Source organism: Berghia stephanieae, chromosome 2 (assembly GCF_034508935.2).
Source record: "Berghia stephanieae isolate SIO BIC M18660-M18661 chromosome 2, UCSD_Bste_1.3, whole genome shotgun sequence".
NCBI classification, from domain to species: domain Eukaryota; kingdom Metazoa; phylum Mollusca; class Gastropoda; order Nudibranchia; family Aeolidiidae; genus Berghia; species Berghia stephanieae.
Window position 1 is genome coordinate 17,311,643 of NC_088361.1, and position 27,734 is coordinate 17,339,376.

General features: G+C 35.7%; 1 protein-coding gene across 25 annotated transcripts in view; it reads right to left on the reverse strand.

Annotated features, from left to right (window-relative positions):
• LOC144964405 (uncharacterized) overlaps positions 1–27,734 on the reverse strand; it is a 52,234-nt gene that overhangs the window by 13,666 nt on the left and 10,834 nt on the right. For 4 of the 25 annotated variants that reach the window (XM_078898624.1, XM_078898621.1, XM_078898625.1 and 1 more), the window contains one exon: positions 24,070–26,682. The exons of 2 other annotated variants lie outside the window; for them this stretch is intronic. In XM_078898624.1, the coding sequence (XP_078754750.1) occupies positions 26,613–26,682 (70 nt within the window). In that variant the 3' untranslated portion in view covers positions 24,070–26,612. 19 more of the 25 variants (XR_013643829.1, XR_013643824.1, XR_013643826.1 and 16 more) reach the window with 14 other exon arrangements.

The window sequence follows — 27,734 nt, forward strand, 5'->3', positions numbered from 1 at the left end:
TCTCTCTGCTTAATCTTAGCACTTCGCCATTCGTTCTGTTTTCAATGTCATGAAGCATGACTGGCTATCACAGTAAATGAATGTTGTAACATAGCAATCCCCCCCCCCCCCCCCCACCCCCAAATTTGTAATATGTCAATATATAAATTTATCTCCCTCAACATAGGGTCTATTCCAAGGGAAGACTGGAATAACCCAGGTGTCAGTCGCAGCATAGCACCGCACATTGAGCTAAGAAGTTGTTGATTGTTGTTTTGTTTTTAACGGTTTTACGGCGCTTGCAACACATTTAGGTTATATCAGCGCCAGTAAAAGGAAGTAAATGAGATTGTAAAAAGTTCTAGAATTACAATTAAAGCACCCAAGAAAAAGTAAGACATAGGGGAACTGGGAACAAATAGGGATCAGATGTAGATTCCAAGAGCATACCACCAATGCACCTAGTTTGAGATCACCTATAAGTCTCATCCAGACACAAGCACAAAATCCAACAAAGAAGAATACACTCAAATGCTTGCATTATACATTAAAAATAACAAATAAAATAACACATAACAGAGAGATGATTTACCAGGAAAAAAATATCATCTCCCAAAACAAAAACTATGCATTTGACTGTTTCCCTCCCACCTAGGTCTCCGGCCAGGGCCAGGACAAAACCAAGTAATCTCATGCCAAGACAAAGACAGAAAGCATGTTGGAAAACAGATATAAGGGGATAGAAGACACAGTAAGTACCTCCCTGCCCGCTAAGTGGCTTGCTGAAGGCCACATAGCGCTTTGGATATCGAACTAGGTATCTTTTGGAAGTGTAGCAAATTCTATATTGCCGAGCCTCATTGCCCCAGCCATTATGGCAAGGTAGAGTTCCTCGAACTAAGGTTTCCTCGGACTTTTTTGCATGTCCCGAGGAGTTCAAAGAAACCGTGCTGGAGTGTAATGCAAAAATAAGGGTTGCTTATCATAAAATTTTGGTGGTGGTATTTGGATGTCGAAGTAGCAATAGGAAATTTATTAACAATTAGGAACATTAACATTCTCATTCTGCCCACCAAAGTTCATTTTTTCAGCTGCTCTACCGATCAAAATTTGAATTTTCCAACCGAGGCTGAAAGACAATTAGTAAAATCCGACTTTGGTGGACACCCTGCATTAGGCCTATGATGCCGGAGTTTATCCCAGTTTCTACAGCGTGAAACGTACAATAGCAATTACTTACTACCCTTTGGATAGGATGCTAGCCTACCGTTAAGAACTTTCTGCCAGATCTACCCAATTGCTGTTGAGTGGACAGGGAGTCAGTAAACAATCTCGACTATACCCGGGGATCAATCTCGGCCCCATTGCGTGTGGAGCGAGTGCTCTACCAACTGAACTATCAGGACCCCCATATACACAATACTTAGGGTAAAAACACAATTTTTAAAATCTTGTCATGAATTTTTTATAAAATCCTTATCCAGGAAAATCCCAGTAAAAATGGAAGTTGACCGTTCTGTCTTCATCTTGCATTGCATGTTACCAAAGCACAATACATTGTCTATTCTATTACTATTAGTGACAATTGAGAACATGCTGATTGAATTCCTCTTTTTGGAATATTTGGTTACACGTCCTGCACAAAACACATTTATGAACTCTCTTTAAGTGGCTGGTAAGATGAGTTTTCTGATAAAATCGTTGATCACAAATGCTGCAGGAAAAAGATCTTCCAGAATGGGATGCTACATGGAGACTGAGGCCTGTCTTTGTCCAGAACCCTTTATGACAAATGTCACAAACGAATGGCATAGATGGCTGGTGGAACTGCATCATGTGACTATGTTGATCAGTCTTGGAATGAAAGGTGGCGGGGCAGAAATGACAAAAGAATGAGCTACGCATTGATTCAGATTGTCGTGACGAGCCAGCAGGACTGACTGACTTATTATGAGTGAACTTCCTGTTTCCTCCAATGCCAATATTATTTTCTGGTGAATAAAGAAGTGAATAGGTCAAAGACTGGGTTTACTTTCATGTCCACACAAAACTACAGATATTTCTATGACACGTGAAAGAACCAAAAAAAGGAAATCAAAAATCAATCTTAAACTCAGGCACTTGACCGTTGACCCAAACTGCTAATGAAATGATTGCGTTTGCAAATGACTATACACTGCTAATGAAATGATTACGTTTGCATTGATGTCATTTGATAATGAACTCAGACACTTGACCCACACTGCTAATGAAATGACTACACACTGCTAATGAAATGATTACGTTTGCAAAGGACTATACACTGCTAATGAAATGATTACGTTTGCATTGATGTCATTTGATAATGAACTCAGACACTTGACCCACACTGCTAATGAAATGACTATACACTGCTAATGAAATGATTACGTTTGCATTGATGTCATTTGATAATGAACTCAGGCACTTGACCCACACTGCTAATGAAATGACTATACACTGCTAACGAAATGATTACGTTTGCATTGATGTCATTTGATAATGAACTCAGGCACTTGACCCAAACTGCTGATGAAATTATTGTGTTTGCATTGATGTCATTTGATAAAATACTTATTGTAGTAATGATATTATAAAATCACAAGAACTCTTTTTTAAAACTTTCTTGCTTAAAGAGTCTATTAAAAATAATAAATATTATCATTCTTACAGCAGCCTCTTATTATCCTGCCAATATCATTGCCAAACTGTTGTTGACCCACAATTAACATTAAATCTAAGATTTAAAAAAAATATTTGTTGAATAAATAACATGTTATGCCGCAAAATGTTTTCACTTAATTTTAGAAGTTAAACTGTCTTGCGACACAGTCAGGTATTTTCAGGCCTGATAAAAAGATCATAAATGACACTAAGATCCGATACATTGAAAGGTCAGAGTCTGCAATCATTTTGGATGATGGGTACCTGGGAAAAAGTAATAATAACAAGTGGAGCCCAGCAGCAATATATCTCTATGCCCAGCTTAAAGTCACTCCCATTCTCACACAAACAATAGCAAAAGAGAGATCCTGAGATGTTCCTAATACTATTACATACACAGTCACTTATAGAGAAGATTTAGAGAGAAAATAATATCATTCTCAACAGAAAAACCACATCCACTCACGTCCCATTCATTTCCCTTGCAGCCTAAGCTAAACCAAATCTCCTCACCCCTGGTCAAGAACAGATAGCCGCATGGGAAAATCAAATAATGTTGTCAAAGCACATTAGATCTATGTGTGTATTTGTTTTGTTTGTTTTTTGGGGGTTTTTTTTAAGGGTTTTACGGCAACACATTAAGGTCATATCAGTGCCAGTAAAAAGGAAGAAAATGGGATAGTAAAAAGTTCTAGAATTACAATTAAAGCACCCAAGAAAAGGTAAGACAAAGGGGAATTGGTTCAAATACGAAACAGGTGTAGATTCCAAGAGCACACTATCGAAGTACTTAGTTTGAGATCACTAAAAGTCTCATCCAGACACAAGCACTCCCCACTAAGAGGAATACACTTAAATGTTTTACAAATCGTAAATAATATAAAGAAAACATAATACAATGCATAACAGAGAGATGATTTACAAGGAAAAAAAAATCATCTCCCAAAACTAACTATACATTTGACTGTTTCCCTCTCAGCTAGAGTATCCGGCCAGGGCCAGGACAAAACCAAGTAATCTCATCCCAAGACAAAGACAAGAGTGAGTTGGAAGACAGATATAAGGGGATAGAAGATGCAGTAAGTGCATCCCTGCCCACTATGGGAGGCCAGGAACCCCACCCAGGACCCAGTATGTGTGTATTTCTTCAGAGGGCTACATAAAGAAGACTTTGTTTTTTTGTTTTTAAGGGTTTTACGGCGCTTGCAACACATTTAGGTTATATCAGCGCCAGTAAAAAGGAAGAAAATGGGATAGTAAAAAGTTCTAGAATTACAATTAAAGCATCCAAGAAAAAGTAAGACATAGGGGAACTGGGAACAAATAGGGATCAGATGTAGATTCCAAGAGCATACCACCAATGTAATTAGTTTGAAATCACCTATAAGTCTCATCCGGACACAAGCACAAAATCCAACAAAGAGGAATACACTCAAATGCGTACATTATAATTATACATTGAAAATAACAAATATAAAAATACACAACAGAGAGATGATTTACAAGGAAAAAAATATCATCTCCCAAAACAATAACTATGCATTTGACTGTTTCCCTCCCAGCCAAGACTCCAGCAGGGCCAGGATAAAACCAAGTAACCTCATTCCAAGACAAAGACAGAAAGCATGTTGGAAAACAGATATAAGGGGATAGAGGACACAGTATGGACCTCCCTGCCCGCTATGGGAGGAGGAAGACTTTGATGTCGTTTTGCTTTTCAAGGGTTTTGGGGTGCTTGTGACACATTTAGGTCATTTCAGCAGGCACCAGTAAAAGGGAAGAAAATGGAATAGTAAAAAAAAATTCTAAATTTACAATTTAAAGTACACAAGAAAGTTAAGACAAAGGGGAATGATACAAATAGGGAACAGCAGATATATATTCCAAGAGTATACTATCATTGTGCATGGTTTAAGATATTTCACCTAAAAGTTTCATCCAGACACAAGCACCGGATCCCACTAAGAGGAGCGCATTAAACTGTTTACAAATCATTAATATAATATTTTTTTTAAGCATTAAAAGAGATAAACGAGAGATGATTTACAAGGAAAAAAATATCTCCCAAAACTAATACTACACATCTGACGCTGACTGTATCCCTCTCAGCCAAGGACTCCAACAAGAGTCGGGGCAGAACCAAGTGATGCCATTCCAAAGCAAAGACAGAAAGCAACTCAGAAAACAGATATAGGGGGATAGAAGACCCAGCAAGTCATCTCCTGCCCACCATGGGAGGTCAAAAGACCCCACCCAGATCAGAAAGGCTTTGTTCACAATTGGTAAATATTACATATTCCTACAGCATGATATTTATCATATTTTAAGTGATTCACATAAATCAAATTTTAGGCCTAACGCCTCTACAAGTTAACACTTTTTGTTGGACTCAGCTTTTCTCTTCTTTATTAAAGAGTGTTCTCTATTTAATTCAAAGTGATACTAAGCTGCTACAAGCAGTGGACTGTAAAAAGTAATTTACAAAAATGAAAATAACAGCTTAAAAAAAGAACAAAATACCAAACACATGACGTTTCGGGCTCAAAACCCTTCATCGGCCAACAATAAAAACATAAATATACATTACTAAATACCCAGTTTGAAGCCGTTATATTCATTTTTGTTTAATACTCTCTCTATTTACAATTGAGAACATGTTTATTTACAATTGAGAACATGTTTATTAAATTCATCCATTTTGAAAATTTCATTGCACGTCCTGCACAGAACACATTTATGAATTCGCTTCAAGTGAGAAGTCAGATGAACTTTCTGATAAAACCGTTTGTCACAGATGCTGCAAGAAAATACCCTGCCTGCGTGCGTCAGTCTGTGATGGTTTAATCCACTCTGAGATTGAAATCCTTTGCTGCAGAGATCACACACGAAAGGGTGGAACATGGTGGACGAGTGGCAACGCTGATTGTGCCGAGTGAGTTGTGATTGGGAGGAGAATGTTGAAGGGCAATAGTGACAGATGAAACCTTCTTGCACCTCAGATGGTTGATTGTATTGGTGGTGGAGAGATGATGATGATGATGACATGGAAGAATTAATGGTTGTCTTGTACACTTTGGAATATTCAGGATGAGGGTTGCCTAGAAATCAAAAGAAAAATATATATGCAAATCATGGGGAAATCAAATAATGCTAAAATTGTACATACATATACGTTTATATTAGCACATTACACACAATATCACAGACATTGAGCGAATAATAACAATGAAGAATTCCAGGCATCAAATGAAACCCATCTCATTTCAATATTCACAATATTTCTAATTAAAGTTGATAACGCATAATGCCAGAAGAACAAGACTTTTAAAAACCAGGATTTTTATTTTTAAAAATTGGAATTTTTTTCCCAAAGCCAAAAGCACAAAATCCTATTATTCTAAACTGTTTCATTAAAATTATTGGACATTGGTCTTTATACTGAAGTCCAATAGAAATATACCATAGTCAACACCACTTAGAGACCATCAAGTAATCACATATTATATATATATATATAAATACATTTGATTGTTTCCCTCTCAGCTAAGGACTCCAACGAGAAGCAGGACAAAACCAAGCAATTTCGTTCCAAGACAAAGACAAATAGCAACTCAGAAAACATATGTAAGGAGATAGAAGACACCGCAAGTGACCTCCCGTCCACCATGGGAGGTCAAAGTACTCCACCCAGTCAAATAATTGTCAATGGTGCTTATAAAGAGATTCAAATAAAATGTGTGGATCTGACTGGCCAATAAAAGCCTGTGGCAAACCTTGGCAAAACCTTCCCAGTGAAGAAGGAAATCACCTGAGTGATATCATTATAATTCAACATAATATTTCTAAAACACTTTTATAACATATTACAAATTGGTGCTAATTTCATTTTTTAAATCAACTGCCATAATCATATTAACAAAGAAGTGTCCAATACGACAACAGAGCACAAAATACTCTTCAAAATGAAACAATAAAATAGTAATAATAAATGAGTAAAAAAAAACAATACAGAGATTTGCCAGGCCTGGGGCAAGTCTGGTAGCAACTTCTCAATCCATACAATAAAAATGTGATACTTGTATATTAACTGAAAACAACAAGCAGTCCTTCAGACCCATTAAACCCATGGAGCTGGAGTTTATTACAGTTTGTAAACCATGAAATGGACAATATCAATTGCTTGCTACCCTTTGGATAGGATGCTAGTCTATTGCAAAGTACTTTCCATCAGATCTAACACACACCCAGCTACCCAATCAATATTCGATAGACGTAGTGGTCAGAGAAAAAAATTCAGACTTTGACTCAATCTCGGTACTTTTGCATGTGAAGTGAGTGCACTACCAACTGAGCTATGGGGACTCCCTGTATAGATAGTATGCGCTTGGCTAAAAAGCTCACAACATTGCCATCCAGAAGTATAATGGACCAACACACAAAACTGTGTGTAACCATGAACGTTTATAGTCAGATTAATAGTTTAGTGAGAACTACTCATAAACGCGGATGGCAAAAAACAATAACAAAGACCAGAGTGATGTCATCTTCGAACTATCTATAGAAACGACAGCCATCCAAATACCAGAACAGGATCCCATCAATTAGTTTACAGAATATATCCTAAAAGAAAATATACCTAAGACACATAACATTGACAGAGAGATGGTTTACAAGGGAAAAAAATAATTTCCCAAAACTAATACTAAACATTTGACTGTTTCCCTCTCAGGTAAGGACTCGGGCAAAACCAAGCAATTCCATTCCAAGACAAAGACAGAAAGCAACTCGGAAAACATATAAAGGGGTAGGAGACGCGGCAAGTGACCTTCTGCCCACCATGGGAGGTCAAAGGACCCCGCCCTGGGTCCAATAAAATGGGGTGGAGTCTTTATTGTGTCATTTATCAGTCAGTTGGGTATGATATGATATATGCCAAGGTGTGACTTAGAGATCAGTGCTGCCAACCCTGGCCCATGTAAATGTGTACAATGGAGAGCCAAAATGAGTAAGATTTTGAAAAAATGCGTACAATACTAAAAAAATCGATAATTAGCACTAAATCTGATACTGGGCAATTAGACCATACTAGCAATGATATAATCAATAGTTGAAAGAATGAATAAGCTTACATTTTATAGATGATAAATAGTATCAACTTCCAGATCCATATATAATTCTGATGGGTCAAGAAACATTAAGTGTTTAAGGACACCAAAAAGTGTATGAATGCTAAAAATGCTTAAATAATATTTAATTATGCGTACAATCTTCAGAAAAATGTGTACAATGAAAGAAAATGCGTAAAAATACGCATTTTTTTACGTAAGGTTGGCACCACTGAGAGATGTAACGATTATCCACTCCTAACCAGTTACCCGAGGATAAAACATTGACAGGTGCTTAACGGATGAAACAGAGTCTTAAAGTCTAATGTAAATGCACAAGTCAAAAAGGGTTTATATCATATTTGCCTACTTGAAAATTTAAAATTCGTATTTTTAGGAGACAAAAATAATAGTGGCTACAGATTAACTTTATAAATCAGCAAAATTAGCCCTCACTTCAAAGTCCTTAAAAAATATATTTATATACTCTAGCATAAACTTTCATTTTATTAAGTTTTAATGATTTTGAAATGTTAAAGAAATTTGGAATTGGAGTCGAAACTTTGTAATTTTACAATGTTTTGTAGTGGCAGGCAGGTCTGGTCTATATTGACCTTGACCTACCACTACCATCATCAAAAAAAAATAATTTTAAAATAGAACTATGTATTTGATTAAAATAGAGATTAAATTACAAATTTTATGATGTTATTGATGCCCATTTTCTCAATAACTTCCTAATTGTGTCCATATCATCAGCTTTTAACATATTAACCAACCTGCTTTCGTTCAAATTAAGTAGCATTTCATTACCCATATATATGCATAGTTAAGCAGATTTGATGGCAGATCACATTCAAATATCTAAAGTCATCTCTGTTTTTATGTTTCTAAGGATATTACCGCTCTTGCAACACATTTAGGTTATATCAGCGCCAGTAAAAAGGAAGAAAATGGGATAGACAAATTCTAGAATTACAATTAAAGCACCAAAGAAACAGTAAGAAAAAGGAGAACTGGGAACAAATAGGGATCAGATGAAAATTCCAAGAGTATACCATTAATGTACTTAGTTTGAGATCACCTAAAAGTCTCATCCAGACACCAGCACAGGATCCAACTAAGAGGAATACACTCAAATTACACATTCAAAATATCAAATATTACATACATAACAGAGAGATCGTTTAGAAAGGAAAAAAATATCATCTCTCAAAACAATAACTATACATTTGACTGTTTCCCTCCAAGCCAGAGTATCCAGCTAAGGCCAGGACAAAACCAAGTAATCTCATTCCAAGACAAAGACAGAAAGCATGATGGAAAACAGCTATAAGGAGATAGAAGACGCAGGAAACCCACCCAGAAAGTCATCTCTATTTAACCTTTTATTCACAAAATAGCAATGAGACAGAGACACACTGGCATGAACGACATCAACAACAAAAGAGAAAATAAACACATTCCTCCACCCCCTCCCAAATGAACCCTGGTGAATTGTCTTTTATTCTCTAAATATTTCAGATCTCTTCAACCTTTGATCCAGGTCCACAATGATACCATTATTTACAATGAGAGATACAGGTTTTTTAAAACTAATAATAATAATAATAATAATAATAATAATAATAATAATAATAATAATAATAATAATATATGAATAATATAATAATAATAATAATAATAATAATAATAATAATAATAATAATAAAATAATAATAATAATGATGATGACGATAATAATAATAATATAATAATAATAATAATAATAATAATAATAATAATAATAATAATAATAATAATAATAATAATAATAATAATAATAATAATAATAATAATATAATAATAATAATAATAATAATAATCAACAACAGTTCTATGGAACTGACCAATAAAGAGAATGTAGACTTACGATTTTCAGTTCTCTTTATCCTCTTTTACACAGCACAATAACATTGACACCATTTAGCATGTATGATGCTTCCACTCAACGGCCTTGACCAACTTTAAACAAGATTTACATTGGATGGACTGGTGGATTCTCAAAAGGTGTCGGCACAGGTGCATCTTCTGAACAAAGCGTTGATCACAAAACTGGCAGACGAAGCGTTTTCCTAAGTGTCCTGCCTTGTGTAGATGTAATCCACTGGCAGTGAAATATCCTTTCTGGCATAAATCACAGACAAACGGTAGAGATAACGGGTGCTGCTGTTGCATGTGTAGTTGGTAATCATTTCGAGTATAAAGTTTCCGAGGACAGTGAGGGCAAACATGGCTAGGCTCAAAGAACGGTTGGTTTCGATGACCGTACAGTGGTGAGGATGGTGATAAATTTGAGCTGAAACTGAAATGGCCACTTCCTTGTTCCTGTTCAGTTGATTGCACGTATTCAGTGTCATATGAAGTATTTGTTCCTGGCAAAAAGAAAAAAATGAAATACGGAAAAAAACTCTAAAAAATTGTCATGTGTCTAAATCTGTTTAGACTCAATTTGACTGTGGGCCTATCTGGCAACACATAAGTGCATGATTTTGGTAATCGTCAATTTTTATAACCTTAGAACAATTCTTGCACCTGATACATCTGTGTACAGTCTTCAAATGGCGACATAATGTAGATGACTGATAGAATCCGGAGTCACAAACACTGCACACAAAAAGTGGTAATTGTGAATGTGATCGTGAAGACAAATGAAATTTTAATCCGTTCTTTGACCAAAACCTCTTTTCACAAAGGTCACATGAAAATGGCAAGACGGATGGATGATATTGCTGAATATGTTGCTGACAGTGATGTCTATTTAAGAATAGTTTCCTGCAAAATTCACATACTACAGATTCTGGAGAAAATGGTTGGTTTTGTCCATTCTTGTTATGAGAAGATGGCTGATCTATGTAGAATCTTCTTGGATTCTCATCTTTTTCAATCAGCTGCAAATCCTCTGGCAAGAAAAAGAAATATTTTCAGTTTCCTTACTTTATTAATTTGAAGATGAGGATTAAAAAAAAACAACTCAGCCTTATTTGATAATGATACAAGTTCGTAATTATAAGCTAAATCAGTTCGCAACTGTTAAAGAAAATTTTGAAGAAAAACCCATTCCAACAAATCCTCTTCATAGTGATAACTGCTGTAAATTTTTCAATCTTGAATTAAAATAATCTAAAGTTATGTTGAGTCTATTGTAGATTTCCACAAATGATACAGATGTAGTAAAATTGTGGCTTTTTTTTATGTCATGTATTGGTCGATATGATTCAAATGAAAACAGAGAAGTAAAACTGGATATTAATTACAAATCTAAAGGCTTTATCTTTTGGCAGGAAAGAACTCATTTTTGAGTCAATCAATTTTAAAAAGCTTACAACTATAAACCATGGGCTACTGGAAGTCAATCTTCCCCCAGTACTATGGACAATCTTTATATGGCCACTTAATATTTTTGACCAAAAGAATCCAGTGTTACAAATACTGCACACAAAAAAGTGTATTGTGAATGAGATCAAGATAAAAATAAGATTTTAAACCATTCTTTATTCAAAAATACTTTTTTATAAGGGTCACATGAATATGACTCATTCTCAAAAGGTGGTCCCATGAATGTCACAAATAGGTCAATTTTTCAAAATGCACCCAAAGCTATGAAATTCCACCCAAATGCAAAGTGAGACCCACAGTTTATCGAAATAGGTATATCATAGAAGATAAGTGAAGCAAGTGTCACTTAGCTACAGGCATAGAAACATGCTATGCAACATGTCTTGTACGACGTGCATGACAGAGTAAATGTGACACAAAAAGCAACAAAGCACAAATGAAACACATTGAAATGACGCTGTTTTCAAATTTATTTGATAGAATATCATGAAAAACAATATGAATGGTTAAAGAAAGAAAGATAACTATCAATAATATGAAAGTCATTGTGTCATCATGGCGTACAAGAACATGTAAATCATCCAAAAAGACTATCAAAAATATAAGGAACAAAATAAGCCAATTATGACCAGTATACAAAAACATGTTCATGATGGCATTTAAGAACACAAAAAACATTAATTAAATAGAGACAAAACAAAATAAACAAAGGGTTAATGACTTGTATGACATAATCATGACACAAACTGAGCCATGTGCCACTTTGTTTTTAAGGGTTTTACAGCGCTTGAGACACCTTTAGGTCCTCTCAGCGCCAATAATATGGAAGGCAACATGACAGTAAAAAAAAATTATAGATTTACAATTGAAAGCGCACAAGAAAAAGTGAGACAAAGGGAAGCGTTCAAATAGGGAAAAGATGTAGATTCCAAGAGCACACTATCAGTGTTCTTAGTTTGAGAGACACACTCAAATGTTTACAATTCATAATTGACAATATATCATGTCAAACAAAACAAAAACAATACAATACAGAATAGAGAGACAATTTAGAAGGAAAAATATCATCTCGCAAAACTAACTAGAAATTTGATTGTAAAGCCAGGACAAAACCAAGCAATCTTATTCCAGGACAGACAGAAAGCAAGTTAAAAACAGATATAGGGGGAAAGAAGACACAGTAATTAGCTCTCTGCCCACTATGGGAGGTCGGGAACCCCACCCAGTTTCAGTCACCTATGGAAAGTAAGAAGAAAATAACTGATGCAAATTTTGGATCATTGACTGGGGCAGAGACTGCATGAAAACTGAATGAATTATCAACTATAGCCAAGTCAGGTCTGAACAGACTCAAATTTCAAACGACGTCAAGATCCAACAAACTCAATATGGGGACAAGCATTGTAACAACCCAAAACACATGCAGGACAGAAACAAGACAAATTTCGAGCAAGCAAACCATCTTTGATTGGTTGACACTACAAATGGAACAGTTTGCAAGGAACAGGAAGAACTGACAGGAAGATCCTCACTTTGAACCATATCGAAACACCGAAATAAATGAGAACACTCAGATTCTAATGTTAAACTTATGGAAAGATTACGCCTGCAAAAATCCCACATATCAGATGCACTCCGAATGACATCCTTTCTGGCAAGTACTGCATGAGTTGATCATGTGTGATGATAATGAACGGTGCCGATAGGTACAATACATTGTATGCGAGCTGTACTGTACTGAGTTACTGACTTAAGATATTTCATCATGAATTTGTGTATATTTATAATAGTTGTAGCTAACTTTCAATGTCTTGTAGCCTGATTTAAGATCAGATAAATCTTGAGAATATGAATTTATGCCATTGCAGCGCATCTGAATACAAACTATGCATCTGTGTCGCGGCCACTGCAAACATGTGATCCCTCAGTGTCGAATAGTATTATCAGTGTGAGAGATAAGCTCCAACCACTTAAGAAAAATTGACAGGAAATTAACAAAATCAGTTCCAGTTTACTACATACCTCATTTTCTTTTCTTCTCGAACACGGCGTTTTAATTTCTGCTGCTCCTTTTTCTCATCGGACAACCTGACCCTGTACTGCCTTAAACGTTCCCTTTCCTTTGCTTTGAAAGCTGCAGCCCTTACGGAATCCGATAGGATTTTTGATCGATACCTCAAATTTGCTGCTTTTTTCTTGTCGATACAGGAGGCCTCAAAATCAAGGTAATCAAACAGCGTTCTGCAAGCTGCCCTTTTAGGACAATCTGTGAATCAAAAGAAAACATGAGTAAGCATGAGATACTGTGGTAAAAAACAAAGACACCAGGCTATTCATATAAGCTAAGACTAAGACATAGTGTGCACTTAAGGGAAACATTAAATATGGATGTTTAACCATGTCAGACTGGTGATGTGAGAAATGTGTTGAAATTTGCTTTTGCATGAGCGTATGTCCAATACAAGTAGATACATGATCACAGCTACACCATAGCATTTCAAGTCACATGCAATTAGTTAAATTATGAATAAATGCCAAGCACCTACAAGATTCTAAGTAAATACTGACAAATAGGTGTGTCAAATTCAAACAAGTAAAAAACAGCAGTAAAATGATCTTATTTGAAACATAAAAAGCGATAAAAAATCAAAACAGAAGAGTGTTGTTACTTATTCATATTCTAACAAAAGATCAAGACTACCAGACCCTACAACCTGGAAGTACCTATTCTCCCACATCAACAGACTTGAAACAAACCAAAAAAAAAACAAGAAAAGACACTTTTTACAATTGGTAATGCAATTCATTCATGCTGTAAGGCACAAAAAACAAAGACACCATACGACAAGAGACATGTTAAAAAAATTTCGGCAGAGAAAGGCGAGATTGGAGCTTGCCTTTTGGGTTATTTTGTTAATGTGTTTCCCCCATTTCAAGTCCTTTGAGAAGTTGATGCCAAGGTATGGGTTATCGTCAACTTGTTTCAGGACGGTGTTGTTTAACGTGTAGGTCTATTGTACCTTTTAGCTTTGTTGAGGATGTAGCATTTGTTTGCGTTAAATTTCATTCCCCAATCATTAGCCCACTGTTCGAGACTATTCAAGTCCTCTTGTAGCAATTTTTGATCGTTTGTAGATTTTATTGGTCGGTATATTAGACAGTCATCGGCGAATAACCTAATCTGAGATTTTACTCGTAGAGGTAGGTCATTGATGAAACAAAGAAATAGTATGGGTCCTAGCACCGTTCCCTGTGGTACTGCTGATATATGACTGGACATTCATCCAATGACGTGTCGTCTGGGACTACTTGCATGGTATGTTTTATGAGGAAATTACAAAGCCATGTGTGTAGACAGCCACGAATTCCGTAATTTTCTAGTTTCTGCAGGAGTTTATGGTGGGGCACAGTATCAAACGCTTTGGAAAAGTCGAGGATGCCGATGTCTGCCTGAGTGTTGGCATTCTGGAGTCTCAACAGGTCGTTTACAGTTATTAGGAGTTGGCTTTCACATGAGTATCCTTTGCGAAACCCATGATTCAGGTCAGTTAGGATGTCATTGTTCTCAAAGTGGTTCATCATGTTCTTACAGATTATATGCTCTAATAGTTCGGATATTACAGACGTCAGTGAGATTGGACAGTAGTTCTCTGCCTTATTTTTGTTGCCTTTTTTTAATACAGGAGTGATGTTTGCCTTCAGCCAGTCATTAAGGAGCATCCCAGTGTCAACCGATTTTTGGAAAATTATGCACAATGAGGGGGCCAAACTCTCAGCACACACCTTTAGTACTGTGTTGGGGACCTGACGCCTTAGATGGGTCGACATTTTTCAGCAACTTTTCAACTCCTGAGATGTTTATGTTGATATTAGTAAGAGATTGGTCACACCTCTGTGATGTCGGTGGGGTGGTTGTATCGTGTGGATCATGGGGGGTAAAGACAGATTTAAATTGATCCAAGAGAATCGTTACTTTATCCTTCCCCTCAATGTACAAGGTTTCATTTTCTTTCAATAGGGCTACACCAATGGAATCGTCATTCTTGCATTTTATGTAATTCCAAAATGGCTTGGTATTGTTTGTTTCAAGTCCTTTTTCTATGACATTATTAATGTGCGTCCATTCTGCTTGCCTTATTTCACGCCTAAAAAAGAACCATGTCACTTGGTCCACGTTGTTGTAGTACAAGACTGAAATCACGAATTACACCAACATCCTCCCATAAAAAGAATGAAGACTATATGCACTTGGTATTACTTCTTAAAATAAATGTTGCCTTGTAAAAAAATTCCTACATACAAATATTTTGAAAGAGCCATTGCCTTGGACTCGACTGGACAACACAATGACACAAAGAGAATAGCACGTGTACAACAATAAAATAGTGTCATACTTACCCATCAAGATTTTTGAGAGCAGACAGCAGGTTCTTAAAAAGGTCGAAGATGTCCAGGTGATAAGTGAAACAAAAATGCTTTGCTTACTCTCCCTTTGTGCAATCGGTAGAAAGCGAGTTTTCAACTTTGTTTAAATAAATATTTCTTCCTTGTACGGCAGTCATCCAATTTGTACGAGGTGAAGGTCTGAGAATGACTAAAACTGTGTGTGTTCAAGATTTTTATATTTTTTGACAAAATGGAACGGAAATATTTTTTTAAAATTAAATTAGGCACAGTTTCCCACTGCTTGGAACTGTTAAGTACCGTTGGAAAGCCATTTGAACGAGATTATTGATGAAAACTTGTATGACAGAAAAGACTGAAACGAAAGTTAAAATATTTTGAAATATCATAAAATTAATTTCTTTTACCCATAGTTATTATATACCCCACTATTAACAATACTGTGCTATAAACACATGCTAAATCGACATGTTTACAGTAAAAAATAAGTCCTTGAGCCCTGACAATGACCGAGACATTGTCGTCCGAGATCAATATTTTCAAACGACCAAATTAAATTAATATGTGTTTAAAATTCAATTTTTCCGTTTTGAACAATATATTTTACATTTAATTCTACTCTATAAATAGATTAGGATGAATAAAAGGTTTGTTTTGTTTTTAAGGGTTTTACGGCGCTTGCAACACATTTAGGTTATATCAGCGCCAGTAAAAAGGAAGAAAATGGGATAGTAAAAAGTTCTAGAATTACAAATAAAGCACCCAAGAAAAAGTAAGATATAGGGGAATTGGGAACAAATAGGGATCAGATGTAGAATCCAAGAGCACACTATCAAAGTACTTCGTTTGAGACCACCTATAAGTCTCATCAGGACACAAGCACAAAATCCAACAAAGAGGAAAACACTCAAATGCTTACATTAAACATTAAAAATAACAAATATAATAATACATAAGAGAGATGATTTACAAGGAAAAAAATATCATCTCCCAAAACAATAACTATGCATTTGACTTTTTCCCTCCCCGCCAGGACTCCGACGAGGGCCAGGAAAAAAACAAGTAATCTCATTCCAAGACAAAGACAGAAAGCATGTTGGATAACATATAAGGCGATAGAAGACACAGTATGTACCTCCCTGCCCGCTATGGGAGGTCAGGATCCCCACCCAGGAATAAAAGGTGATCAAATTGAGAAAATACAATCTAAAATGTCGCCTAGTTCAAACAGTGACAAAAACGTGAATCAAAACGTCAGGTTTTTTTACACATAATAAATTGATTTGCTTAGAAGACAAAATATTTTTTAAATGTCAGATTTTATTTAAAGGAGGACTTCTATTGTGCCACTCTCCTTGTGCACACCTTTTGAGAATGAGTCATATGACAGCTATGGTACGTGGTATTTAGAAGCGGATAATATATCCAATCTCACTACATAACATTATTTATTAGAGCAGCAATAGTAAATCAAATGGCAAAAGGTGGAAGAGCATTTTGATAAAAAGACGTTATGACAAATCCTGTGGTGAAAAATGGGGCAAAGCCTTCACTCTAGAATGACAGGATTATTGGGTGATGTGAATTTTGTTCTGGATTGCACAATCATGCAAGGCATGCAATCTTACATTGACAGTGTAATAGGAATTGCATGGTTTTTATTGTAGTGCTCAATATTATTGGTCAATTCATCGAGAATAGATCATCATATATTTCTTGGCTTTCACATTTAATTTGGCTTGATAACTTAACACAACAGGACATGTTTGGGATATTCATCAATTTTCAAAACTTGAGAACACTTCCTGCACATGATACATTTATGGACATTCTTCAAATGGTGAGGATTGAAAGAATCTCGAGTCACAAACACTACACACAAAAGTGGTGACTGTGAGTGTGATCGTGAAATCAAACGTAATTTTAATCCATCCTTTGTCAAAAACCTTTTCCCACAAAGATCGCAAGAGAATGGCAGAGATGAGGGATGATATTGTTGGATATGTTGTTGATGTTGATGTCTATTTAACAATACTATCTTGCAATACATGCAAGCAAAAGAATCTGATGAGAATAGCAGGTTTTGGCCATTCCTATAATTGGGAGATTAGTTGGGATGACAGCGATCCATGGCATTTCCACTTGCATTCTTTTGTTTTTCAATCCGCCATCCACTCTCTGGTAAAGAAAATTTACATTATATGATCACGATCCATTCTCTGGTAAAGAAAATATACATATGATCACCATCTATTTTCTGGTAAAGAAAATATGCATGATATGATCACCATCCATTCTCTGGTAAAGAAAATAATATACATGATATGATCACCATCCATTCTCTGGTAAAGAAAATATACATGATATGATCATCATCCATTTTCTGGTAAATAAAATATACATGATATGATCACCATCCATTCTCTGGTAAAGAAAATATACATGATATGATCACCATCCATTCTCTGGTAAAGAAAATAATATACATGATATGATCAATCTCCTCACTTTTACTTAATGTGATGAATGCTAATTGCATTTCATAACAAAAGAAACAGGTGGTATCACTCGAAATAAGCAGTCAATTGATGGAATAGAGTATTGAACTCAGATCTCCCAAACAAAACTTTCAGGCATAGGTTAGATTGCTGTCAAGTATTTAGTCTTGAATGAATAGGCATTCACTATAATACTGATACTGCTTATATATTTTAACCACATTGTTTACATATAAATCTATGAATGATAAGGCAAGAAAATATGACACAAGGTCATGTTTCTCAAGTGCTTCAGATTCAGATTGAATCTGTCAACAAATCAGATCATGTTTTGGGTAATCGTCAAAGTTTAAGTTGATTAGACTTCCTGCATCGAATATATCTGTGCACATTCTTCAAATGGCGACATAAATGAGATGACGGATAAAATGCAGAGTTCCAAATGTTACACACAAAAAGGGGTAATCCTAAGGACAAATGCAATTTTAATCCATTCTTTGTCAAAAATCTTTTTTCACATAGGTCACATGAATAAGGCAAAGATGAATTATGGTAGTCCTGAATATGCAGCTGACATAGATGTCTATTTAACATTTAAATCACAAGTAACTGAGTCTGAAGCAGGAAGGTTGATTTCTTCCAGTCCTATGAGAAGATGGGTCAGAATCCTGTGATCAATGTCTATATGTCTTCTTGGATTCTCATCTTCTTCATTCTTTGCTATATCCTTTGGCAAAGAAAAAGAAATATTTGACATGCTAATTTCAATGCTTGTTTAATTGTAGATGATGATAAATCCAAACGCATCTCATAACGAAAAACTTTAGCTTAAAGCCAAACCTATTGGCAACTGATGGAAAAAACATTTAAAACAAAAACATTCCAATTGTCTTCAATATGAGTTCAAGATTGATGTTAATTCTTGCATTTAAAAAGTCATTAAGTTATGTTGTGTTCACGATATAGACTTCCACAATGGTATGGGCCGTGTACGGTGACTCAGAAATTTATCTATTTCACTAATCCAATCAATCCAGGTGAAGACAAATGAATGCAAACATAATAGAAAAATAGTCAAGTGTCCCAAGTCTTTTCAGATTTCATTCAATTTTATCTCTCAACACACCAAAGCGTGTTTTGGATATTCATCAATTTTGACAACTCTAGAACACTTCCTGCACATGAGACATTTGTGGACATTCTTCAAATGGCGATATAAATGAGATGATTGATAGAATCCAGAGTCACAAACACTACACACAAAAAGTGGTGACTGCGAGTGTGATCGTGAGGACAAGTGAAGGTTCAAACCCCCCTTTGTCAAAAATCTTTTGTCACAAAGGTCACATGAAAATGGCAGAGATGAAGGATGGAATTGCTGGATATGTAGCTGATACTGATATCTATTCAACAATGTCCTCAGGCAAATTTCGCAAGTAACAGATTCTGAAGAAAGTGGCTGATCTTGCCTATTCATGTTGGAGAATGAGTTGGAATGACAGTCATTCATAAAGTATCCTCTTGGATCCTCAGCATTTTCAATTTGTGATATTTCCTCTGGCAAAGAAAAAGAAAATGTACGACGTGGGTGATAAATCCCATTGCATTTTATATCAATTGACATGTTTGTCTAAATCAGTTGGTGGCAAGCTATAGAATAGTATTTTGACATTTTAAAAATTCCAACAAATCCTGTTGCAAATACAGTGAGATTTAATGTAAAGAATTCGTTCTTGAATTATGATATTACAATAGATTTCCAATATGAAAGTTCATTCATTCAATGTGACACTGATATTGAAACTTTTATGTTTTATCATACAGGTCAATATATCTAATGCAATAGAGTGAGACTAAATTACAAATTTGTCACATTGTCAAGTCTTATGGATCAATATGACTTGATCGTCAACACAACAGGGCATGTTTGGGATAGTCGTCAATTTTCAAAACTTGAGAACACTTCCTGCACATGATACATTTATGGACATTCTTCAAATGGCGATATAATGTTGATGACCGAAAGAATCTCGAGTCACAAACACTACACACAAAAAGTGGTGACTGCGAGTGTGATCGTGAGGATAAGTGCAGGCTTAAACCCCCCTTTGTCAAAAATCTTTTTTCACAAAGGTCACATGAAAATGGCAGAGATGAAGGATGGAATTGCTGGATATGTTGTTGATACTGATGTCTATTTAACAATGTTTTGTGGCAAAATTCGCAAGAAACAGATTCTGATGAGGGTGGCTGGTTTTGCCAATAGCTGTGTTTAGAAGATGAGTACGTTTGGCATTGATGCAATGAATATCCTCCTGGATCCTCAGCGTTTTCAGTCAGCAATAAATCCTCTGGCAAAGAAAAAGAAATGTATGAAACGCTAAATTTCCTCACTTTAAATAATTCTAGAAGAAGATGATAAACTCCATTGCATTTCACAACAATAGACATTTTTGGCATCAACGCTACATCAGTTGGCAAGCATTGGAATAGAATCTTGAAATAAAAACATTCGAACAAATTTTATTGCAAATATAGTGAGAATTGTTGTGAATTATTCATTAAGAAATTAAAGTTATGGTAAAATGTCTTCTATAGATTTCAACAATAGAAGAGTTGATTCAGTGTGCAGTGGTCTCAACAGAAAACCATTGAAAATGTTCATAATCGACATGTGGATACCAAAATCAAAACAAACACAAAATACATAGTTATGCAACAATCATTATTATTATTATTATTATTATTATTATTATTATTATTATTATTATTATTATTATTATTATTATTAATTGAAATATGGATGGAGAGCCATGAAAAAAAGTGGTTTGTTTGTTTTTGTTTTTAAGGGGTTTACGGCGTTTGCGACACATTTAGGTCATATCAGCGCCAAAAAGTTCTAGAATTACAATTGAATTTACGAAGAAAAAGATAGACAAAGGGGAATAAGTTCAAATAGGGAATAGATGTAGATTCCAAGAGCACACTATCAGTGTACTTTGTGATAACCTGAATGTCTCATCCTGACAAGCACAGATACCCACTAAGGGGAACACACTCAAATGTTTACAAATCATACATACATAAAACAAAACAAAAATGTTACAGTGCATAATAGAGAGATGATAACAGGATAAAAAATATCATCTCTCAAAATTCTGTACATTTGACTGTCTCCCTCCCAGCCAGGGCCAGGATAAAACCCAGTAATCTTATTCCAAGACAAAGACATAAAGCATGTTGGAAAACAGATATAGGAGGATAGAAGACACAGTGCTCCCTGCACACGCCACTATGGGAGGTCAGGAACCCCACCCAGTGAAAAAAGTGGGAAAACTACACGAGACAAGGAAGATGTGGAAAGAAGAAAAAGTTTATCGACGGTTGCATTAAATGGGTAATCAAATGGATTTAAAAAGATAAATAAAAATGAACGCTAAATCAAATTATACACAACCCTTGTAAAATCAGTGCTTATATATAACTGCGGAATATAGGCACTGACCGGAACTGAATAGCAAAGATTAGACAAATTCCATAGAAAACAACTTAACTTACAATACCCAACAAAAATAAGCAATAAAACACTGTACGAAAAGTGTATGAAAGTCCCCGACTTATTCAAATCCCAGAGGCAAGATGGCGGCTTTTTGGGCATATACTCAGAAGAGATGGAAATATACCAGCTAATAAAGCCATTCATACTTTTTTCACCCCATCTGAACACAAGAAATATAAAGGCAGACCACCCACGTCAATTCACATTGTCCTGAATAAATAGAGACCTAAAACACCTCTAAATCACCAACAACTAAAATCAAAGGAAGATCTTCTGACATTCGCATCCACAGCAAAAGACTTAACTGTTGAAGGAATGAACACAAGACGATTTGAGAGGAGTCACAAATGGATGATTAGAAAGTGAAAGGCCTTAACTTAAGCCAGTCAAGTCAGTGAGTAATTTTTTTTTTTTTTTGCTGTTCTTGTTTTTGGGTTGGTTTTTTTTTTTTTCATTGGGTTTTTGTTGTTGTCATTGTTGACGTTATTGTTGTCTTTATTATTATTAAAATTACCAATGTTGTTTTTATTATCATCACTTATAAGCTCCGAGCGTGCATGCCGCGCTCTCTCTCTCTCTCTCTCTCTCTCTCTCTTCTCTCACTCCCCCCCCCCCCTCCCCCATCCACCCCTCTCTGCTGCTCTATCGCAGGTACAAAACACTTCATTTTTTTCCTTTTCCTTTAATCAATGGTTTGAGAAGAGATGCGATAACAACAAGCCAATCATTGAAATTGAAGGGCTGACAAAAATCTTTTTTTTCCATTTTAATGTTTTTGATTTTTTTAAATGTAAAAATTAAGTAGTTAATAATCAACAATAGCTAGTTTTGAATTAAAATCACGCCCCTATAATATGATCAAGATTATACAATTTTCAAAATCATAAATTTTCTTCCATGAAAATCATGGACCGGTCATTATTTTTTAATATACAGGTAGGCAATCTCAACCAGCACACAGAACTAGCACATCATCGATATCGCATGACCACATCTCAGCCATGAACTGACCTCATTGAATGTCAAAACACAGGAATGTTTGATGTTTTGTTGGTTTTTCGGTTTGTTTGTTTGTTTGTTGTTTTTGTTTTTCTTTGGGGGGGGGGGGGGGGGGGGGGGGGGGGAGCTTGTTTGTTTAATTTGCTTTTTTGGGGGGTTTTTTTTTGCTTGTTTGTTTGTTTTGTTTTGTTTTTTTCTAGGGGGGGGGGGGGGTATTGTATTTGCGACACAATAAAGTCATTTCAGCACCAGTAAAATGATTGAGAAAAGTTGTAGATATGAAGTCAAAAGTACTGACAAAGGAGACTGGATCGGGTAGGGAACAAAGGGGACTGGGTCAGGTAGGGAATAAAAGATTCCATCAGCAATCCATCAACAATGTGTAAATTTTAACATGAACTTAAAGTGCCATCCAGGCACAAGCAAAGGGCCCAGCTATGAAGGATACACTCAATGTTTACAAAGTACAACACAAATATTCAAAACTAATTATAATAGAACACAACGGTAACAGAGATTATTTACAAGGGAAAAAATATCATTTCTCAAAAAAAGGTACTCTACTATATATCTGACTGTCTCCCTCCCAGATAAGGATCACCACCAGGACCAGGGGAAAAAAGAGCAAACTCTATCCAGAACAAAGACAAATAGCAACGTGGAAAGGGAAAATAGATATGGGGGATAGAAGATACAGCAAGTGACCTCCTGCCCACCATGGGAGGTCATCTAGGGAAATGTTGGATTGGCCTCACAAAGACGAACCATGCAAGATACCAGTACCAATCACTTCAACCCAAAGACTCTGAATGTAAACTTGAGCTTTTTTTATATAGTGCAATATCAAATAATAACCATGCTCAAAGCGCTTTACAAAGGGTCCCTAATCAACAACAACACTTAACGTGTAAGACAAGTCATGACGCCTGTTAGAAGATATTATAATTTTGTCCAATAGAGACAACGCTGTTAACAACAAGGTATACTCATTATAAATCTGAGTATGAGATAATGTGAGTACAAGGCCTGTTCCAGGGACTCAATTGTGCACCACTTAGAGCCACTTTAATACAAAAAACCTTCTCACTTCTAATCAGAAATATTAGCTTAACATGGATTTTTGTTTGGGGCGGGGGGGTTTCATTTTTTGTTTTTGTTTTTTGGTTGAGTGAATGCGTGTTTTTTTCTCTGTTGTGATCTTGTCTGGCACTAATTAGGTCCCTGGTTCGACTTCCACTCTCGGAGATGCAAAGACGAGCCCTTACGAAAGACTCTTTACTCACATTGTCTCATCACACAGGTGTAAAATGAACATCGGGTGGGTAATGGCATTGGCTCCTTTCAAACAAAATCGTGAAAGCTTTGATGATGGTTTGGGATGCCTTGTAAAGCGCTTTGATCACACAAAGTGGATATTGGCATCTACTGACAGTCCCAAAACCAAAATCACAGAAGTGAAAAGTTGTTAAATATCAAACTATTTACTCATGTGTAATGATTTATTTCAAATCCAAAACAAAATATGAAGATAAGTAGTAATACCAAATACAATCTGTCAAACAAACAATACAGCCATATGATACGACAATATTGGATAATTCACACTCTGTATTCGTTTAATTCAAATCAAGTCAACAACACTTCAAGTCAACAAAATCTTACAGTAAGTTTAGAAAATCTTTCAGCAGATTGCACAATAATAAGGTCATATCAACGACAGTTAAAAGGAAGAAAATGGGTTAGTAAAAAGTTCTAGAATTACAGTTAAAGCAAACAAGGAAAGGTAAGACAAAGGGGAACTGGTTCAAAGAGGAAACAGATGTAGATTCTAAGAGCACACACAAAAGTACTTAGTTTGAGATCACCTATAAGTTTCATCCAGAAACAAGCTTATGTCTCCACTAAGAGGAATACACTCAAATGTTTACAAATCATATAAAATATGTAAATAAAATATAATACAGTCCATAACAGAGAGATGATTTACAAGATTAAAAAAAACATCATCTCCCAAATACATTTGACTGTTTCCCTCCCAGCTAGGATATCCAGCCAGGGCCAGGACAAAACCAAGAAATCTCATCCCAAGACACAGACAGAAAGCATGTTGGAAAACAGATAAAGGGGGACAGAAGACACAGAAAGGGACCCCCTGCCCACTATGGGAGGTCATGAACTCCATCCAGCAGATTGCACTGTAATAGTTACACTGTGAGCTTGAAATAATAATAGATAATAATCTTTAAATTACCATAACATGTCTGAAGTCATTCAGAGTATCTTAGTTTATATCTTTCAACACAACAGGGCATGTTTGGGATAGTCGTCAATTTTCAAAACTTGAGAACACTTCCTGCACATGATACATTTATGGACATTCTTCAAATGGCGATATAATGTTGATGACTGAAAGAATCTGGAGTCACAAACACTACACACAAAAAGTGGTGACTGCGAGTGTGATCGTGAGGATAAGTGTAGACTTAAGCCACTCTTTGTCAAAAATCTTTTGTCACAAAGGTCACATGAAAATGGCAGAGATGAAGGATGGAATTGCTGGAAATGTTGTTGATACTGATGTCTATTTAAAAATGTTATCCAACAAATTTCACAAACAACAGATTCTGAAGAAAGTGGCTGGTTTTGCCCCATCTTTTTGTTGAAAGACGGATTGGAATGGCAGTGATCCATATCATATCTCCTTGAATCCTGAGCTTTTTCAAACAGCGATATATCCTCTGGCAAAGAAAAAAAAACATTATAAGCTACATTCACTTTTACAATCACTTTTACTGAATGAAGAAGCGTTTAAGTTCAATAAAAACCCATCACATTTTATCAGGTTAGAAATTTGTATAAAACCAAATTTCAGTGTCCAACAAAAAAAAAAAAAATAAATAAACCAAAAAAGAAGTAAGGACTTGCAATAAAAAATGAAGACTGATCCTTGACTTGGGTTTAGTTTTGCTATTTTCACAGACAGCTGGTAATTAATTGTAGAAGCAAGAAAGCAGACTTGCTTTCAGAATTCATCCTGTTATGAAATTTCAAACAGTTTGTTGCTACAGCACATGTGAATAATCCTAATAGTGAATCTGTGATCTCCGAGTTTATCTGTGAATTTTCAAGGCTTTGCCATATGAACTGCGGATGCATGGAAAGGCATAGGTGAGACTGCTGCATAAATGGAATCTGTTGTATGATTTGTTGAAAAATTTGGCTGAGCAATGCGTACAATATTGTATGGATGTTTTGATTGTTGTTTTAAATGATTTTACAGCTCTTGTAACACACATTTAGGTCATATCAAAGCCAATAAAAAAGAAGAAAATAGGATAGTAAAAAGTTCTAGAGAATTACAATTTAAGCACCCAAGAAAAAGTAAGACAAAGGGGAACTGGTTCAAATAGAGCACAGATTAAATTCCAAGAGTTTGAGATCACCTAAATGTCTCATCCTGACACAAGCACAGGTCCCCACTAAGAGAAACACACTCAAATGTTTACAAGTCATTATATAAACAAAAAATGATGCAATACATAACAGAGAGATGATTTACAAGACAAAAGATATCATCTCCCAAATAACGATATATTTGACTGCTTCCCTCCCAGCCAGGGTCAGGGCAAAACAAAGTAATCCCATTCAACAAAGACAGAAAGCAACTCAGATAACATATTGAGGGAGAAGAAGAAACAGCAAGTGACCTGCCCACCACGGAAGATCAAACACCCCACCCAGGGAATCATCAGTCATGGTACCTAAGAATTTCTGATATTCCATTACACTGTCAAACATGTTTTCATTATTAAAAAGGTTAGTCTTATCTTTTGCACCTAATCCAAACTTTCCCAATCGTGTCTTATTAACTATGCATGATTTTTTTTTAATGCTTCAACGTAGCCAGTCATGCATTTGAGTCTATTGTCATAAAGATACAATTTTCATACGGAGAAAATATTCAGATTCCTATGGAATACATGACAAGTCATCCTTTGTCCACTTTTATCATCTTGTGGCTGACCAATAATATGCTTGATTTCCTTCCTCTTTCATAGGTTGTTCACGTAATCTGGCCCTGAAATGCAATGACAAAATACAATAGTTTTATTTGTGTTCTGTTTTTAAAGGGTCAGAATAAATAATTCATAGCCTGACAAATAAATAGAGGTTGCTATCCTTTGTAACTTTTTAATGATTTTAAAATACTATTTCAATGGTGTTGGTAGGCAAGTGTCTCGCCATGAGTGGTGGAGGCCATTAAAAGTCAGACTGGGCTGCATTCATTTTTTTTTTTTTTTTTGTTTGTTGCTTTAGGTCTCTTCCAACACAATTGAGGTTATATGAGAGACCGCTGAAACAAAAAAACAAGCAATCTAACAAAAATAGTACAAATGTAAATCAAAATCATAACCTAAAGATATCATAAGCTAAATTATAAATAACCAAGAACAAACAGGCAGAAGATTAACAGAAAAAAAAATATCCCCTGTCAAAAATACAATCACAAACCAAAGAAGCAGGATAGGCTAGTAAAGAGAAGAAGAAACGACATCACTATCGGATCGTACACCCATGCGAACATCATAGGTATATGATTCAAGGGTGATGCTCCCATCCAACCACCCGCACATTCATTTTTCCACCATCACACAGCATCCCTGGTGAACGGCTGATACCCTCTTTCTAAGAAAATCTTATGAACAGAGATGAATCCTATATCAGGGATTTCTTCCTCTTTTGTTTTTGAGACTGTGTGTCCCATCTCTACACATGCCCGTGAAGCATGGGACAAAGCAATCCTCAAAACAAACTTCAACAGGTGTCATCAAGTTTACCATCAAGGGTGCCATCCATGAACTTGCAACAGATATTCCTTTTGACCTCATGCTCACAATACGCAAATGACGCCTAAGATATCTTAGGCACATCCTTCACAAGGAGACTGATCGTCTAGTGGAGTGTACACTTATGATCCTTACCAAAGGAAGCTCGGTCTATCCATAGGGTTCCCTTTTCATGAACGTGGTAAACAAAAGTCTCTCTGAACTTCAATGATTGACTAACACAAAAAGCGCTGGACAAACAAGTTGAGGACATAAACCGTTTCTCATCACAATTGTGTCTGTA